At 43.8% G+C, this 17,485-nt stretch overlaps 1 protein-coding gene across 1 annotated transcript; it reads right to left on the reverse strand.

Annotated features, from left to right (window-relative positions):
- Positions 1-418: 418 nt before the first annotated feature.
- On the reverse strand, positions 419-9,728 carry PTGES3 (prostaglandin E synthase 3; the record flags this gene model as incomplete). Its single annotated transcript, XM_031650574.1, has 7 exons — positions 419-524; positions 804-828; positions 2,240-2,302; positions 6,326-6,415; positions 7,818-7,916; positions 9,397-9,466; positions 9,604-9,728. Coding segments are annotated over 7 exons (492 nt in total), but the record flags the coding sequence as incomplete, so codon positions are not given.
- Between the last annotated feature and the right edge of the window lie 7,757 nt (positions 9,729-17,485).

The raw sequence follows: 17,485 nt of genomic DNA on the forward strand, positions 1-17,485 counted from the left end.
TAAATTTTTTGAAAAATAAATTTTAGTGGAACAATCCTGAAGGAACACCAGGAGAACAGCAGGTTACCAGTAAGGTGTCAGCCTAATTTGTCTCACCTTTTGAACCAGACACCAGAAAATCTAAAAACTTAGCTATCTTTCTCCCTTTGCTGAGCTTCCCTATCATGTCAGTATCTATGTTATGTAAATATACAGAGACTTAGGTGAGATGTTTCTTTATTTATCACAACAGCTGCATCAATTGCTTAGGACCTCACACAGCTTCATGAAAGTCTGGGAATGTCTATGCATAAGGTTATTGGGTTTTAGCTGGACTTAAATTGCCCCATACACGGTACATATATCAACCCTTAGTGAAGCCTTTAAAACAAACAGGTTGGAAAATACAAAGTAGGTAAATACAGCATCTGCCTTTAGAGCTATCAACTCAGGAATTCTCTCAATTATGAAATCTTGCAGAGAAGTTATTTTTCTTTCTCAAAATCCAAGTGATGACAATACTCCTTACTCCAGATCTGGCATTTCTGAAAGAATTGTAAAAAATATTAGTATAAAGTACATGGGAATAATCTACCAATTTTAATATCTTAAAGGAAAAGCAACCAAAAATTGAATTATATAGTTCCCCAGTAAATTAATAGGTTGTCTTGCTATCTCAAGTTATTCACATTTCTGCTTTAGTTATTTATTCAAGGTCATAAAGAAAAAATTACTTTTTTTCAAAAGAAGTTAACATCTCTATTTTGAGTTTGGTTTTTGATGCAAAATATCACTGTGTAAACATACTTTTTATATACACTTACTTTCATCATCACTGTCTTGTGAATCCTGAAAGAGGGAAAATAAAGTTACCGAACTGATCACATACTTGTTTGCTAACTGAACAGTTTACCTGAACAGTTCAAGCGCTATTATTTTTGACTAAAGTAGCACAGGTAGGTAGTTATACCAAACCTAGAAATTTAGTCATTGGACTTAAGACTAGGTTTAACCTAAGGTGAATGGATGTACAGCAGAGGATCTATCTACCTGTAAAAAATAGTGTGCGCCTTTTGGTGACAGTTTAGCCCACCCTTTGAATCCATTCCTAAATTAACCTATGTCAGCATTCAAAAGAAAACATGGATCAATATGAAGAAAAATAGATTGACAGAAGACAGTGAACTCTAATCCTAGCTGTTGAGTGAATATTATGTATTTTTCTAAATAGCATTAAATAACTTTCTGGGAGATGTTAACAGGATGCTGGGGTTGACAAGATGTTGAGAATAGTTGTTTATTATATCCTCATCCTCCTCTTACAGATTTACAATGTCCATCTGTTTTGTTTTGTTTTGGTTTTTTTTTTTTTTTTTTTGGAGATGGAGTCCTGCTCTGTCGCCCAGGCTAGAGTGCAGTGGCGAGATCTTGGCTCACTGCAACCTCCGCCTCCCGGGTTCAAGCGATTCTCCTGCCTCAGCCTCCCAAGTAGCTGGGATTACAGGCACCCGCCACCGTGTCCAGCTAATTTTTGTATTTTTAGTAGAGACAGGGTTTCACTATCTTGGCCAGGCTGGCCTCAAACTCTGATCCACCCGTCTCCGCCTCCCAACATCCATCTGTTTCATCGGTCTCTGACCAATCCTGACATAAAACCTATTTAATTTACTTTCTTAGTCAAAATAATCCCTATAAACTTTTTTTTTTTTTTTTTCCTTGAGATGGAGCCTTGCTTTGCTGACCAGGCTAGAGTGCAATGGTGTGATCTTGGCTAACTGCAACCTCCGCCTCCCTCGTTCAAGCGTTTCTCCTACCTCAGCCTCCCCAGTAGCTGGGATTACAGGCACCTGCCATCTTGCCTGGCTAATTTTTGTAGAGACAGGGCTTCACCATGTTGACCAGGCTGGTCTCGAACTCCTGACCTCAGGTAATCCACCCACCTCGGCCTGCTGGGATTACAGACGTGAGCCACCTCGACCGGCCTGAACCGACTGTTATAATTGAGTAAGGTATTACTACATAATGTCTCTATACAATGATTCTTTGGAAATGTGATCCATTTAGGAATGGTCTACGGCAAAACCAGTTCCCTAATAGATACTCATTCCTCAAAAATGGGCACATTTTAAAAACTGCTTTTCCCTTTATTTTTTTTTTTTTTAGAAAAGTAGTAATCCTGAATCTACATAAAACCATTTGTAAATATGTTGTTTACTATTTAATAGTATGAAAGCAAACAGAAAAAAACTTTTAGACTTACATCATCTGCTCCATCTACTTCTGGTAAATCTACATCCTCATCACCACCCATGTTGTTCATCATCTATTTGAAGTGTAAAAATTAGTTTTAAAAATGATGTTAAGTTAGGCCCTAATTATTAATGCTGTATGCTTCAGAATAAACCTTAGGTCTGCCACGGATATCCACAAATGAAAAACGCAAAATAAATGTAAGCATCTTCCCTTCTGGAAAAGGAAGATTATAAGCAATTACACAAAATTCTAAAAACCTATATGGAAATTAAAACTAAATTTTCCCTAAAGAAAAGCACAGGTTTTAGATATTGTGAAGAACCAATAAATGATTTAAACCTAAATTATCAGATGATGAGAAACTTATTTTCTCAAGTTTCAACCATTTCTTTTTTTTTTTTTTTTTTTCTTTTCTTGAGATAGAGTATCACTCAGTCACCCAAGCTGGAGTGCAGTGGCGTGATCTCGGCTCACTGCAAGCTCTGCCTCCCCAGGTTCACGCAGTCTCCTGCCTCAGCCTCCCAAGTAGCTGGGACTGCAGGCTACCAGCCACCACTCGCTAGTTTTTGTATTTTTAGTAGAGATGGGGTTTCACTGTATTAGCCAGGATGGTCTCATCTCCTGATTCGGATCCTACCTCGCCCCGCCTCCCAAAGTGCTGGGATTACAGGCTTGAGCCACTGCTGCCTCGGGCTCTCGGGAAGGGACCTTTTTTTTCTGAGATAGAGATGGGTTTCACCGTGTTAGTCAGGGATGGTCTCGGATCTCCTGACCTCGCGGATCCCAGCCTGGCCTCGGGCTCTCCCAAAGTGCTGGGATTACAGGCTTGAGCCACCACACCGCCTTCCAAGGGACCTTTTTCTTTTCTGAGATAGAGTATCACTCAGTCACCTGCTGGAGTGCAGTGGGCTTGATCTCTGCTCACTGCAAGCTCTGCCTCCCTGGTTCACGTTTCATTCTCCTGCCTCAGCCTTCCCAGTAGCTGGGATTACAGGTACCTGCCACCACGCCCGACTAATTTTTTTGTATATTTAGTAGTAAATAAGAGTTTCACTGTGTTAGCCAGGATGGTCTTCATCTCCTGACCTGGTGATCCGCCCGCCTCGGCCTCCCAAACTGCTGGGATTACAGGTGTGAGCCACCACACCCAGCCTGGAAGGAACCTTAAAAAGATTAGTCAAACATACAATGGAATGTGTTGATCCTAAAAGTAGGGATTATTCAGCCTTAAAAGAAAAAAATCTGCCTTATGTGACAAAACACAATGAAGAATCTGAAGCATGTCATGTTATGTGAAATAAGCCAGTCAGGGACAAATACTGCATGATTCCACTTATATAAGATACCTAAGATTATATGAGATACCTAAGATAGACACACAAAAATAGAGAGAATGGTAGATGCCAGGAGTTGAAGGGAAGGGAAAATGCAGACTTGCTACTGTTAAATAGGTATGAAGTTCCAGTTACACAAAATGCATAGTTCCAGAGACCTACTGTACAGCATTATGCCTATGGTTAACAATACTGTATCATGCACGTAAAAGTCTGTTAAAAGATAGCTGGGCATGGTCAGGTTCTGTGGCTCATGCCTGTAATCCCAGCACTTTGGGGAGGCCAAGGCGGGTAGATCACTTGAGGTCAGAAGTTCGAGGCTAGCCTGGCCATGGTGAAACCCCTGTCACCAGAGCAAAAAATTAGCCGGGCGCAGGATGGGAGCCTGTAATCCCAGCTACTTGGGACGCTTGAGGCAGGAGAACTGCTTGAACCTGTGGGAGGTGGAGGCTGGAGGAACTGATCGCGTTATTTTCTGCACTCCATCCTGCGCAACAAGAGTGCAACCTACCAAAAAAAAAAAAATAGCCAGGCGAGGCCCCATCCCAATCTCAGCACTTTGGGAGGCCAAGGCGGTGGATCACTTCAGGTCAGAGATTGGAGACCCACCGTGAAACCCCATCTCTACTAAAAAACAGCAGAAAAACTAATCAAGCAAAGGTGGCATGCCTGCAGTCCCAGCGCCACTCGGGAGGGCTGAGGCAGGAGAATGGCACGAACCCAGGAGGTAGAGCTTGTAGTGAGCTGAGATCCGGCCACTGCACTCCAGCCTGTGCGACAGAGTAAGACTCCATCTCAACAAATAAATAGTCTGTTAAAAAGAGTAGATTTCATGTGAAGTGCTCTTACCTCAATTAATTAAACACACACAAAAGGATTCAGTATAAAAATTTTGGGCAATCTATCTTGAATGAAATGAATAACTGGGAAAGAGTTTCCCTACCTTGAAAAGCACTACTGAATACTTTTAAGTTTCTTTGCGCAGAAAAATGCTAAATGTACCAAGTGCAACTCTACTGTGTTTAAGATAAAACAGCAAGAGAAAATTGAACATATTCAAGAGATATTCAGGAGGTAACAAAAACTGGACAACAAAGATAGCAAAAAAAAGAAAAAGAAAAACAAATGCCAAAGTCATACATAGGCTAGCTGGGGGCAGTGGCTCAGGCCTGTAATCCCAGCACTTTGGGAAGCTGAGGCAGGAGGATCACTTGAGCTCATGAGTCTGGCACCCGTCAAGCAAATTACAATGGCTTGCACAACTAGGTAAAATCCAGACAATTCAACCTGCTATACAATTATTAAAAAATACTAATAATATGAATAGAACATCTTCCCTTCCTGTTGAAATCACTGTGCCAGAGTCATGTGCGGAGAATTGTTAAATAAGTATTGCATAATGAAGCTTGTAGAATTTAGCTATACTTTTATTTAACTCTTAAGGTCTCAAAATACAAAATCTAGTTAATGAAAAATTTCAAATAGCAACAAGAAATGGATTTCATGAGTATGCATTCAATTTACACACTAAAGTTCTTTCTGTAGTTTTATTCTACTACATTTGATAAAGTCTATTCTGCCTACATAGAGATGAATCATTTATTCTTCAGTCATGGCAACATGTTATTTGGGTGACATCTCTGTAACAGGACTTTCTTAAACTTTTTTCTTTGTATACCTCATGCAAATATTTCATCATGATTTTTTCTTTTTTTGAGAGAGTCTTGCTCTGTCGCCCAGGTAAGCTGGTGGAAGTGGCGCACGAAAACGCGAAAGCGTTTCACGATAAATTGATTCGCCCGCCTCGGCTTCCCAAAGTGCTGGGATTACAGGCATAAGCCGCCGCACCCAGCCTATGATTCTTGTGTTTAAAAGTTTATAGTCATATTTTTTAGACCAAGTCCCGCTCTTTCACCAGACTGGAGTCCAGTGGCACGATCTCAGCTCACTGCAACCTCTGCCTCCAGGGTTCAAGCAATTCCCATGCCTCAGCCTCAGGAGTAGGTGGGACCACAGGGACACGCCACCACGCCCAGCTTATTTTTTTTGTATTTTAGTAGAGACGGGGTTTCACCATGTTGGCCAGTATGGTCTGGATCTCCTGACCTCGTGATCCGCCAGCCTTGGCCTCCCAAAGTGCTGGCCTCCTCCCAAAGCGCCTGGTCAAAAGTTTATAGTTTTATTTTATGGCTTCAAAATCCAAGTCAACTACTGCAATCATGCTTAAAAAAAAAAAAAAATCCCAATGATGAAATTAGGAAATTAGCAAACTAGCTGTGTTAGTCTTTTTTTTTTTTTTTTTTGAGACGGAGTCTTGCTCTGTGCCCCAGGCTGGAGTGCAGTGGCGTGATCTCGGCTCACTGCAAGCTCCGCCCCCCCGGGTTCACGCCATTCTCCTGCCTCAGCCTCCTGAGTAGCTGGGACTACAGGCGCCCGCCACCTCGCCCGGCTAATTTTCTTGTATTTTTAGTAGAGACAGGGTTTCACCGTGTTAGCCAGGATGGTCTCGATCTCCTGACCTCGTGATCCGCCCGTCTCGGCCTCCCAAAGTGCTGGGATTACAGGCTTGAGCCACCGCGCCCGGCCTGTGTTAGTCTTAATACATTAACTTTCGCAGTTAACACTGATTCCTTTTAAAATCATTAAAATGGTCTTAAAAATAACACGCATCATGAATATGTGCCCAAAACCAAATTAAATTGACTACAGACAGGTACTGTGTACTTCAAGTGGGGAGACGTCCATTTAATGGAACTTACCTCAGAAAAACGATCAAAATTAGACATGTCTTCATCTGAATCATCTTCCCAGTCTTTCCAATTATTGAAGTCGACACTAAGCCAATTAAGCTATAAATCAATACAAACATCACCCTAAGGTTAGGTTAATTTGCATTTGGCATGAACCTTAAGACTGCATTTTCTTTTCTTCTAAAGAGACCAAGTCTTGCTGTGTTGTCCAGGCTGGAGTGCAGCAAGCATTCACAGGTGCAATCCCACTATTGATCAATGTGAGTTTTGATCAGCTCCATTTCTGATCAAGGGTCTTGTTAACTCTTCAAGCAACCTGGTGGTCCCCGCTTCCTGGGACACTACCATACTGATGTTAACTTAGCATGGCTACCTGACTGACATATGGCATTGCAACCCAGAATTGGGCGCAAGTAATTCTCCCACTTCACCCTCCAGCGTCGCTTTTAACTACAACAGGCACACGGCTACTGGTCCCTGGCAAAACAACATTTTTTGAACTGCGACTTTGTATTTTTATGAGGGCATGTAATTAGCACACAAAGAATAGACTAAGCTAAATGGGGTGGCTTACACCTGTAACCCCAACACTTTGGGCGGCCACGGTGGAAAGATTGGTTGTGTAATCCTTCAGGAGTTCGAGACAGCCTGAGCAATAGTGTATCCTGTATCTGGGGAAAAAACAAAAAAACAAAGTTCCTGGGCGTGGTGGCACATTCCTATAATCCTAGCTATTTGGGAAGCTGAGGTGGGTGGGAGGATCGCTTAAGCCCAGGTGGAGGCTGCAGTGAGCCATGTTCACACCACTGCACTCTCGCATGAGTGGCATGAGACTATCTAAAAAAAAAAAAAAAAATTAGGCCAGTGTGGTGGCTCATGCCTATAGTACCAGCACTTTGGGAAGCTGAGGTGGGGAGATCGCTTGAGCCTAGAAGTTCAAGACCAATCTGAGCAAGATTGTGATACCCCTTCTCTACAAAAAAAACAAAAATGAGCCAGGTGTCGTGGCATGCCCCTGCAGTCCCAGCTACTTGGGGGACAGAGCGGGGAGGATCACTTGGAGCCTGGGAAGCTGAGGCTGCAGTGAGCCGAGATCGTGTCACTGCACTCCAGCCTGGGTAACAAAGAGAGACCCTGGTTTTGGAAAAAAAACACTGAAAATTGTTAAACATACCTTTTGAAAACAAATTTACTAGTAAGAACTATTTTCAGTTGATTAATTTACTTTTTCACCAAGCTTTGTCCCCTCCCATTTGATAGCTGAGTAATTTATGCAAAGTCTATCTCTTAAGTGCAAAAGATTCTACACCAGTTAATAACTGATATTCTCATCACACTTCGTATTAAGTTAAAACTGAGTAGACAAAAACCATGAACATGAGGCTTTATACTTCGCTGTGAAACAAAAACACAGCAGTATATTCCTTACATCAAATAAGTGTATCTTTTATTACCTACAATAAAAATATCAAACTTTTCAAAAAAGGAAAACGAAACCTACCTTTGCCCTTTCTTTTGTTAACCTTGGCCATGACTGGCCAGATTCTCCTTTTCGTAAACAACATAAAATTGATCTGTCCGTTCTTTTATGCTTGGAATCCTAAAAACAAAAGGACCATCATACCATTTATCTTTCCAGTATCGCTACATGACAGAAAGTAGCTTGTCATTTCTCACCTTGTTCATTTCTTTACCTAAATTTTCTCTGGACTCTGAAAGAAACATGCCCTTGACTACTAAAAACTTCAAATCATCCAACTGCCCCAAACCACTATAACTGTCATTTTTAAAAATTTTTATTTTTTCCCTTGTATTTCCTACTGAAATAACCTGTACTACAACAAAGTTTCACGTTTAACCTGATACCACTTTTTTCTTTCCTGCACATGGTAAACAGAATAAAACCTTAAAAACTTTAACTAAAAATGATATAGCCACAGAATGGTTTAAATATTCTATTCTTGGGCCAGCATGGTGGCTCAAGCCTGTAATCCCAGCACTTTGGGAGGCCGAGACGGGCGGATCACGAGGTCAGCAGATCGAGACCATCCTGGCTAACACGGTGAAACCCCGTCTCTACTGAAAAATACAAAAAACTAGCCAGGCAAGGTGGCAGGCGCCTGTAGTCCCAGCTACTTGGGAGGCTGTGGCAGGACAATGGCGTGAACTCGGGAGGCAGAGCTTGCAGTGAGCTGAGATCCGGCCACTGCACTCCAGCCTGGGCGACAGAGTGAGACTCCGTCTCCAAAAAAAAAAAAAAAAAAGATTCTATTCTCAGATAAAGGAAGCCTCGGCCACGGGCGGTGGCTCATGCCTGTAATCCTAGCACTTTGGGAGGCCAAGGCAGGCGAACACCTGAGGTCAGGAGTTTGAGACCAGCCTAACCAACATGGTCTTTACTAAAAACACAAAAATTAGCCAGGTGTGGTGGCATGGGCCTGTAATCCCAGCTGCTCCAGAGGCTGAGGCAGGAAAATCCCTTGAACCTAGGAGGCAGAGGTTACAGTGAGCCAGGATTGCACCATTGCACTGCAGTAGTCTCAAAAAACAAAAACAAAAAACAAGCCTGCAATCCCAGCACTTCAGGAGGCCGAGACGGGCGGATCACAAGGTCAGGAGATCGAGACCATCCTGGCTAACACGGTGAAACCCCGTCTCTACTAAAAAATACAAAAAAACTAGCCGGGTGAGGTGGCGGGCGCCTGTAGTCCCAGCTACTCGGGAGGCTGAGGCAGAAGAATGGCATAAACCCGGGAAGCGGAGCTTGCAGTGAGCTGAGATCTGGCCACTGCACTCCAGCCTGGGCGACAGAGACTCCTTCTCAAAAAACAAAAAACAAACAAAACAAACAAAAAAAGATAAAACAAGCCTCAAGGATACTTCTCTAAGCCCAAACAGTGATAGCAAAAACAAAAAGTATGCAGAAACCAATTTTGGAGGAAATATTCTACAAAATGTAAATATACCTAGTCTACCTCACTGTTAAGAAAAACAGAGCTAATGCTTATTGCTAAAAAGAATACTTGGTATGTCTGTTTCCTCACAACTTAAATCTGGATTAAAGCATCAGGACTACTTACATTTGGATCAATACAGTGAAAAAGATCAATTTCATTTAAATGCTTAAAATTATCACTTCCTCCGAGACAACTGTATAAAATAATAAAGAAAGAATTAAGCCTCTTCAAAGAGACAAAGATTAATAATATCTTCAACGAAAAGACAAGCGAAGTTATTCAGTTGTGTGAATTACTATTTTACATCACTGGATAAAAAGCTTAACTTACCTGAATGTAAGTTTGGATTTTTCAAAATTTACATTAACATCCTTACTGTCTTCAACACAAAATTCAATGAAGACATAGTCCCTTCGATCGTACCACTTTGCAGAAGCAGGCTGCCTACAAAAGGATTAAAGTAGGGAAAGTCAAGCTGGAATTCATTAATTAAACATTTACATACTAACCTTCGACACTATTATAGCATTATTTCAGGGCAGTTCATTACAATTTTAAACAAAAACTACATTTTTACCCTAACAGCTACATTCCAAGTTAAAACCTAAGGGTCTAACAAGATTTAGTTTCAGAATGATTTCAATTTCATAGTAGGAAGGATTCAAAAACCAAACAATGCTTAGTAGTGTTAGCCATTTATCTAGTCCTATCAAAAATTATGTTACTTGGCTGGGTGCAGTGGCTCACACCTGTAATCCCAGCACTTTGGGAGGCCAAGGCAGGTGGATCACTTGAGGCCAGGAGAGCTAGAGACCAGCCTGGCCAGCATAGCAAAACCCCGACTCTACTAAAAATACAAAATAAATAAATAAATAAATAAAATTAGCTGGGCATGGTTATGCGGCCTGTAGTCCCAGATACTTGAGGGTTGGGACTGAGGTACAAGAATAACTTGAATCCGGGAGGTGGAGGTTGCAGTGAGCTGAGATCATGCCACTGCATTCCCAACTGGGCAACAGAGACTCTTGTCCCAAAACAACAACAAAAACAACTGGTACATCAGAGCTTTACTTTTTAAGTTCACTAAAACCAGGAGAATGAATCTCCTTTCCTCAAATTAAGGAATCTAGAATTTTATCAGTTTCCTCAAAATTAATACATTGAAGTCCTAACCCCCAGTACACCTTAAGAATGTGATTATATTTGGAAATAGCATCTTTAAGTTACAATTAAGTAAATATGAGGTCTTAGGATAGACCCTAATCCAATGACTGTTGTCCTTCTATACGAAGAGATTAACACAGAGGGAAGAAAGAAAATAGCTATCTGCAAACCAACGAAACAAGGAAAGGCCTGCTGACACCTTCGCCTTGGATTTTCAGCCTCCTGGAAATGTGAGGAAACAAATTTCTGCTGTTTAAGCCACCCAGTGTGTGATACTTTCTTATAAAAGCCTTAGCAGGCTGAGGTCCAGAATTCAAGACCAGCCTCACCAACATGAAGAAACCCCATCTCTACTAAAATCATAAAAAAGTAGCCGGGCGTGGCAGTAAGCGCCTTAAGTCGCAGCTACATGGGAGGCTGAGGCAGGAGAAAGGCGTGAACCCGGGAGGCAGAGCTTGCAGGGAGCCGAAATCAAACCACTGCACTACAGCCTGGGCGGCAGAGTGAGACTCCATCTCAAAAAAAAAAAAAATTAGCTGGTATGGTGGTGATGTGCCTGTAACTTCAGCTTAAGAAGCTGAGCTCAGGCCGCTGGGTGGGTTCGCTTTTCCTGTAATCCCAGCAGCACCTTGGGAGGCCGAGATGGCTGGATCACGCAGGTCAGGAGATCGAGACCATGCTGGCTAACACGGTGAAACCCTGTCTCTACTAAAAATACAAAAAATTAGCCGGGCGAGGTGGTGGGCTTCTGTAGTCCCAGCTACTTGGGAGGCTGGAGGCAGGAGAATGGCTGGAACCCAGGAGGCTAAGCTTGCAGTGAGTTGGGAGATCCGCCACTGCACTCCAGCCTGGGCGACAGGAGCTGCAGACCCGGCCTCTCAAAAAAAAAAAAAAAAAAAAAAGAAGCTGAGTCAGGAGAATCGCTTGAACCCGGGAAGTGGAGGTTTCAGTGAGCTAAGATCGTGCCATTGCACTCCAGCCTGGGCAACAAGAGTGAAATTCTGTCTCAAAAAAAAAAAAAAAAAAAAAAAAGAAAAAGGGTGGGGGGGGGGCACAGGGAGGGCCAGCATGGTGGCTCATGCCTGTAATCCCAGCACTTTCGGAGGCAGAGGCAGGTGGATCACGAGGTCAGGAGTTCGAGACCAGCCTGGACAATATGGTGAAACCCCGTCTCTACTAAAAATACGAAAATTAGCCGGGTGTGGTCACATGTGCCTGTAGTCCCAGCTATTTGGGAGGCTGAGGCAGGCCAATCAGCTGAAGTCAGGAGGTGGAGGTTGCAGTGAGCCAAGATCACACCACTGCACTCCAGTCTGGGTGACAGAGCGAGACTCTGTCTCAAAAAGGAAAAAAGCCTTAGCAAGCTTATAATCACGTCCCAGATAATAAAACAAATTTAAATTATCAAAACTTGTGGTTAGGCCATGAGCCAAAAATGATTCCTAAGGCTTTAACATAAAAAACAAAACAAAACAAAAAAAAACAAACCCGGGAGGCAGAGATTGCAATGAGCCAAGATTACACCACTGCACTCCAGCCTAGGCAACAGAATGAGACCAAAAAAAAAAAAAAGAAGAAGAATGTGAATGAGAGATATTTGTGGCCTGCAAAGCCTAATATTTACTGGCTGACCATACAAAGTTACTAACACAATAAAACTACAAACAGGGTCGAAAAGCGTGGCTCACTTCGTAATTCCAGCACTCTGGAGGCCAAGGTGGCGGGATCACCTAAGGCCAGGAGTTCGAGACCAGCCTGGCAAAACACGCAATGAAACCCTATCTCAAGGTGGCCTCACGCCTGTAATCCCAGCACTTTGGGAGGCCGAGGCTGGCTGGATCGGCTGCTATCGAGATCGAGACCACGGTGAAACCGCCTGTACTAAAAATACAAAAATTGGGCCGGCAGCTGCTAGGGTTTCGTAGTCCCAGCTACCGAGGCTGAGGCAGGAGAATGGCGTTGAACCCGAGTAGCTGAGCTTGCAGAGCCGCAGATCGCCACCGCACTCCAGCCTGGGCAACAGAGCGAGACCCTGTCTCAAAAAAAAAAAAAAAAAGAAAAAAAGAAACCCTATCTCTACTAAAAATACAAAATTGGCCGGGCTGTGGCTCAAGCCTGTAACTTCCAGCATTCTGGAGGCCGAGATGGGTTGATCACTTAGTCAGGAGATCGAGACCATCCTGGCTAACACGGTGAAACCTCGGCCTCTACTGCTAAAAAATACAAAAAACAAAACCAGCCGGGCGAGGTATGGGCTTCTGCAGTCCCAGCTACTCGGGAGAGGCTGAGGCAGGAGAATGGCGAAACTCCGGAGACGGAGCTTGCAGTGAGCTGATCCGCCACTGCACTCCAGCCTGGCACAGAGCCAGACCTCAGTCTCAAAAAAAAAAAAAAAAAAAAAATACAAAAATTAGCTGGGCGTGGTGGCGGGTGACCTGTAATTCCAGTTACCTCGGGACGCCAGGCAGGAGAAAGGCGCAAACCCAGGAGGCGGAGTTTGCAGTGACAGATCACGCCACTGCATTCTAGCCTGGACAATAAGAGTGAAACTCCGTCTCAAACAAACACGACAAACTGCAGAAAGACCAGGCGCAGTGACTCATGGCCGTAATCCCAGCACTTTGTGAGGCCAAGGCTGGTGGATCACCTGACGTTGGGAGTTTGAGACCTGCTTGACCAACATGGAGAAACCCCATCTCTACTAAAAACACAAAATGAGCCAGGCGAGGTGGCGCATGCCTGTAATACCAGCTATTCGGGAGCGGAGATAGGAGAATCACTTGAACCTGGGAGGCGGAGGTTGCAGTGAGCCGAGATCAAGCCATTGCACTCTACTCTGGACAATAAGAGCAAAAACTGTGTCCAAAACCCCAAAACAAACAAAAAAATGTTAATAACTACAAATGGGGGGCCGGGCATGGTGACTCACACCTGTAATCCCAGCACTTTGGGAGGTCAGGGTGGATGCATTACCTGAGTTCAAGAGTTTGAGACCAGCCTGGGCAACATGGCAAGACCCCATCTCTACAAAAAATAACATAGGCCGGGCTCGGTGGCTCAAGCCTGTAACCCCAGCACTTTGGGAGGTCGAGACGGCGATCAATGAGGTCAGGGAGATCGAGACCATCCTGGTTAGCATGAAACCCCATCTCTACTAAAATACAAAAACTAGCCAGGCTTAGGTGGCTGGCTACTGTAGTCCCAGCTACTCGGGAGGCTGAGGCAGGGCAGCACGGCTGTGAACTGAGGAGGCGGAGTTTGCAGTGAGCTGGGAGATCCGGCCACTGCACTCCAGCCTGGGTGACAGAGCGAGACTCCGTCTCAAAAAAAAAAAAAAAAATTAACGTGGGTGTGGTAGCATGTATCTGTGGTTCCAGCTACCATGGCGACTGAGGTGGGAGGATCACCTGAGCCTGTGAAGTCAAGGCTGTGTAAGCTGAGACCACAAGCACCCAGCCCCACCACAGAGCAAGAACTGGTCTCAAAAAACCCCACAAAACAAAAACAAACAAAACCCCCCAAACTACAAGTGGGTGGAGGGTGCCCTACACTTATCCTGAATCAGGAATAAACACATACATATTCCCTCATTTGAAAGGAGAACTGTGCCAGGCGTGGTGGCTCACTTCGTAATCCCGCACTTTGGGAGGCCGGGCTGAGGATCACCTGAGGTCAGAAGTTCGAGACCAGCCTGACCAACACAGTGAAACCCCATCTCTACTTAAAAGAAAAAAGAAAAAAAAAAAAAAAAAAATTAAAGAAATTGCTAGGCCTGATGGCACATGCCTGTAATCCCAACTACTTGGGAGGCTAAGGCAAGATAATTGCTTGAACCTGGGGAAGCAGGCTGTGGTGGAGGAAGATCATGCCATTGCAATCCAGCCAGGGCAGCAACAGTGAAACTCAAGAGAAAGACAGACAGACAAGAACGGAAGGAAGGAAGGGAATGGAGGGATGGAGGGAAGGAGGAATGGAGGAAGGAAGGAAGGGAGGGAAGGGAGGGAGGGAGGGAGGGAGGAGAGAGGAAGGGGGGAAGAGGGAGGGGTGGAGGAAGGGGGGGAAGTAGGGATTAACATGGAGGTGGGCAGGTTGCTTGAGGCCAAGTTTCTGACCAGCCTGGCCAATATGGCAAAACCCCATCTCTACTAAAAATGTAAAAACATTAGCTAGGTGTGTTGGCACATGCCTGTAGTCTCACCTACTCGTTGTGAGGCTGAGGCAGGAGGATCACCTGAACCTAGGAAATGAAGATTGCAGTGAGCTATGGCGGCGCCACTGCACTCCGGCCTGGGCAACAGGGCCAAGACTTTCTCAAAAATAAATAAGCAAACAAACAAACAAACAAAACAAACATGGAAAGTCAACGTTTATGAAGTCTCCTTTTGCCTTACACCATCTCTTTTTCTCCTATTAACAAATGGAGAGGGCTGGGCGTGGTGGACCACGCCCGTAATCCCAGCACTTTGGGAGGCCAAGGCCGGTGGATCACCTGAGGTCAGGAGTTCAACAGCAGCCTTGCCAACATGGTGAAACCTCATCTCTACTAAAAATACAAATATTAGCCAGGCATGGTGGTGGGCGCCTGTAATCCCAGCTACTCGGGAGGCTAAAGCAGAAGAACTGCTTTAACCCGGGAGGCAGAGGTTGCGGTGAGCCGAGATCACACCACCATTCTCCAGCCTGGGTGACAGAGTGAGACTCTGTCTAAACAAACAAACCCAAAACATATGGTGAAGGGGTTGAGCTGAGCTTTAACTCTAGCTTCTAAACTAATTATACTGCATTTATATCTAGCCTTTCTGCTAACACTGGCTAAACTCATAACCACTGTGTAAGACTGTTCATTCATTTTAATAGTAATATACCTACAGATGCAAAATTTCCACCTCTGCATACATTATGTAAATAATCTACTACTTAAAGCAAAACAATAAACCCCACAGGTGGACATTCATGCTTTTTTTTGAGGCTGTCTCGCTCTGTTGCCTAGGGTGGGGTGCAGCAGTGGCACATCTCGGCTCACTGCAGCCTCCGCCTTCTGGGTTCAAGCAATTCTTGTGCCTCAGCCTTCCAACTAGCTGGGATTACAGGTGCGCCACCATGCCCAACTAATTTTTGTATCTTTAGTAGAGACAGGGTTTTGCCATGTTGGCATGGTTGGTTTGAACTCCTGGCCTCCAGTGATCTGCCAGCCCTGGGCTCCCCAAAATGCTGGGATTAGATGTGAGCCATCACTACTGGTCTCCATGCTTCTCTTTCTAAGTCAGGGTCTTGCTCTGTGGCTCAGGCTGGAGTGCAGTGGTACAACCTTGCTCACTATAACCTCAAACTCCTTGTCTCTAGCAATTCTCCCACCTCAGTATCCCCAGTTAGCTAGGACTACAGGCATGTGTCACCATGGCCAGTGATTTTTTTCTTTTTGGCAGAGATGTAGTCTCCCAGTGTTGCCCAGGCTGGTCTTGAATTCCTGGCCCAAAATGATACTCTCACCTTGGCCTCCTAAAGTGCTGGGATTTCAGGCAAGAGGCACAGTGCCCAGCCTATTCCATGCTGATCTGACAAGCATGTCTCAGCTCAATAGAAGGGCTACATACACCAATCCAAGCAATTAAATTTTACATAACCTAAAATCCTCTATAGTCCTGTCTGAAAGGTCTCTTTGTCAGCCTTAAAAGGACAGAGACCGTAGCTGTTCCTAAATACCATAATTTTAATATGTTAGTATTAAACTGGTGAGTTTTAACTCTAATTTATAAAACACTGCAAACACTCCACTACAAAAAATTGATGCACCAGGAAAGCTAGATGGAAACAATTTGCTAGGAAAAATGCCTCAGTTATTTTAATCCACTTGATAGTTTTACTATGTGCAATGTACGTTTTACTATAAAAAACAAAACAGGCTGGGTGTGGTGGCTCACGCCTGTAATTCCAGCACTTTGGGAGGCCGAGGCAGGTGGATCGCCTGAGGTCAGGAGTTCGAGACCAGCCTGGCCAACATGGTGAAAATCTGACTCTACTAAAAAAAATACAAAAATTAGCCGAGCTTGGTGGTGGGTGCCTGTAATCTCAGCTACTCAGGGGACTGAGGCAGGAGAACTGCTTGAACCCAGGAGGCAGAAGCTGCAGTGAGCCGAGATCACGCCACTGCACTCCAACCTGGGCGACAGAGCCAGACTCCGTCTCAAAAATAAATAAAACAAAAAATACCTATTTGTAATATGTGAGGAATAAGACATCAAAGTTCTACTATGGAAAGGAAAAAAGTAGTTCCGGAGTTCATAAACGGTTTTCCCTTCTTAGGTATCAAACACCCTGCCTATAAACGTCTGATGCCAAGCTCTGTCTCACACATACTCATTGCCCAGGGAAACCGTAAGACATTTCAGATCTTCTGTAATCAGCTGTAGTACTATAAAACTTTCTGAAAAAGTGATCTGAATAAACCTGCTAGTCCTGTGGCTACCAATCATGTGCCAAGATATATCAGGGCCTCATGGAGGAATTCACAACTACCTTGGGATATTTTAAATTTCAGAATAATTCAGTTATACTCAACAATAGCCAAGACACCAAAAAAACTATTAGTTTGAGGTTGTTCAATTTCAATGAGCTTGTACTGCAAATCCCTCCATTAAGTTTCATCTTCTCAAAACTGAATTTCTGGTGGTTGCTGTAATTAAAAAACAAACAAAAAAACACAGGTACTCATACCCACCCCACCAAAAAAACAAACAAACAAAAAAACCACCAATGGGGAACAAGAAGTGAGATGACAGAACTCATTTCAAGGTTTGAGAAGTTATATAGTATCCAAAAGCCATACACATTCCATTAATAGGTATGGTTATATAAGAAACTATATATATTCTTTCCAACAGTGTAAATTAGTTTTTCCAATAGCTACTAGGCTGTTAAGACAATATACTTATGTTGCTTTGATACAACTATGTCATCCAATGAACTGCTAGTTACTCCTTTTGGCCTAAGAGCACAACTCCTCAGACACCAAGGGCACTATACACCAGGAAAGCTTGTGAACCTCTGT

This window comes from Papio anubis, chromosome 9 (genome assembly GCF_008728515.1).
Source record: "Papio anubis isolate 15944 chromosome 9, Panubis1.0, whole genome shotgun sequence".
In the NCBI taxonomy this organism is placed as follows: Eukaryota; Metazoa; Chordata; class Mammalia; order Primates; family Cercopithecidae; genus Papio; species Papio anubis.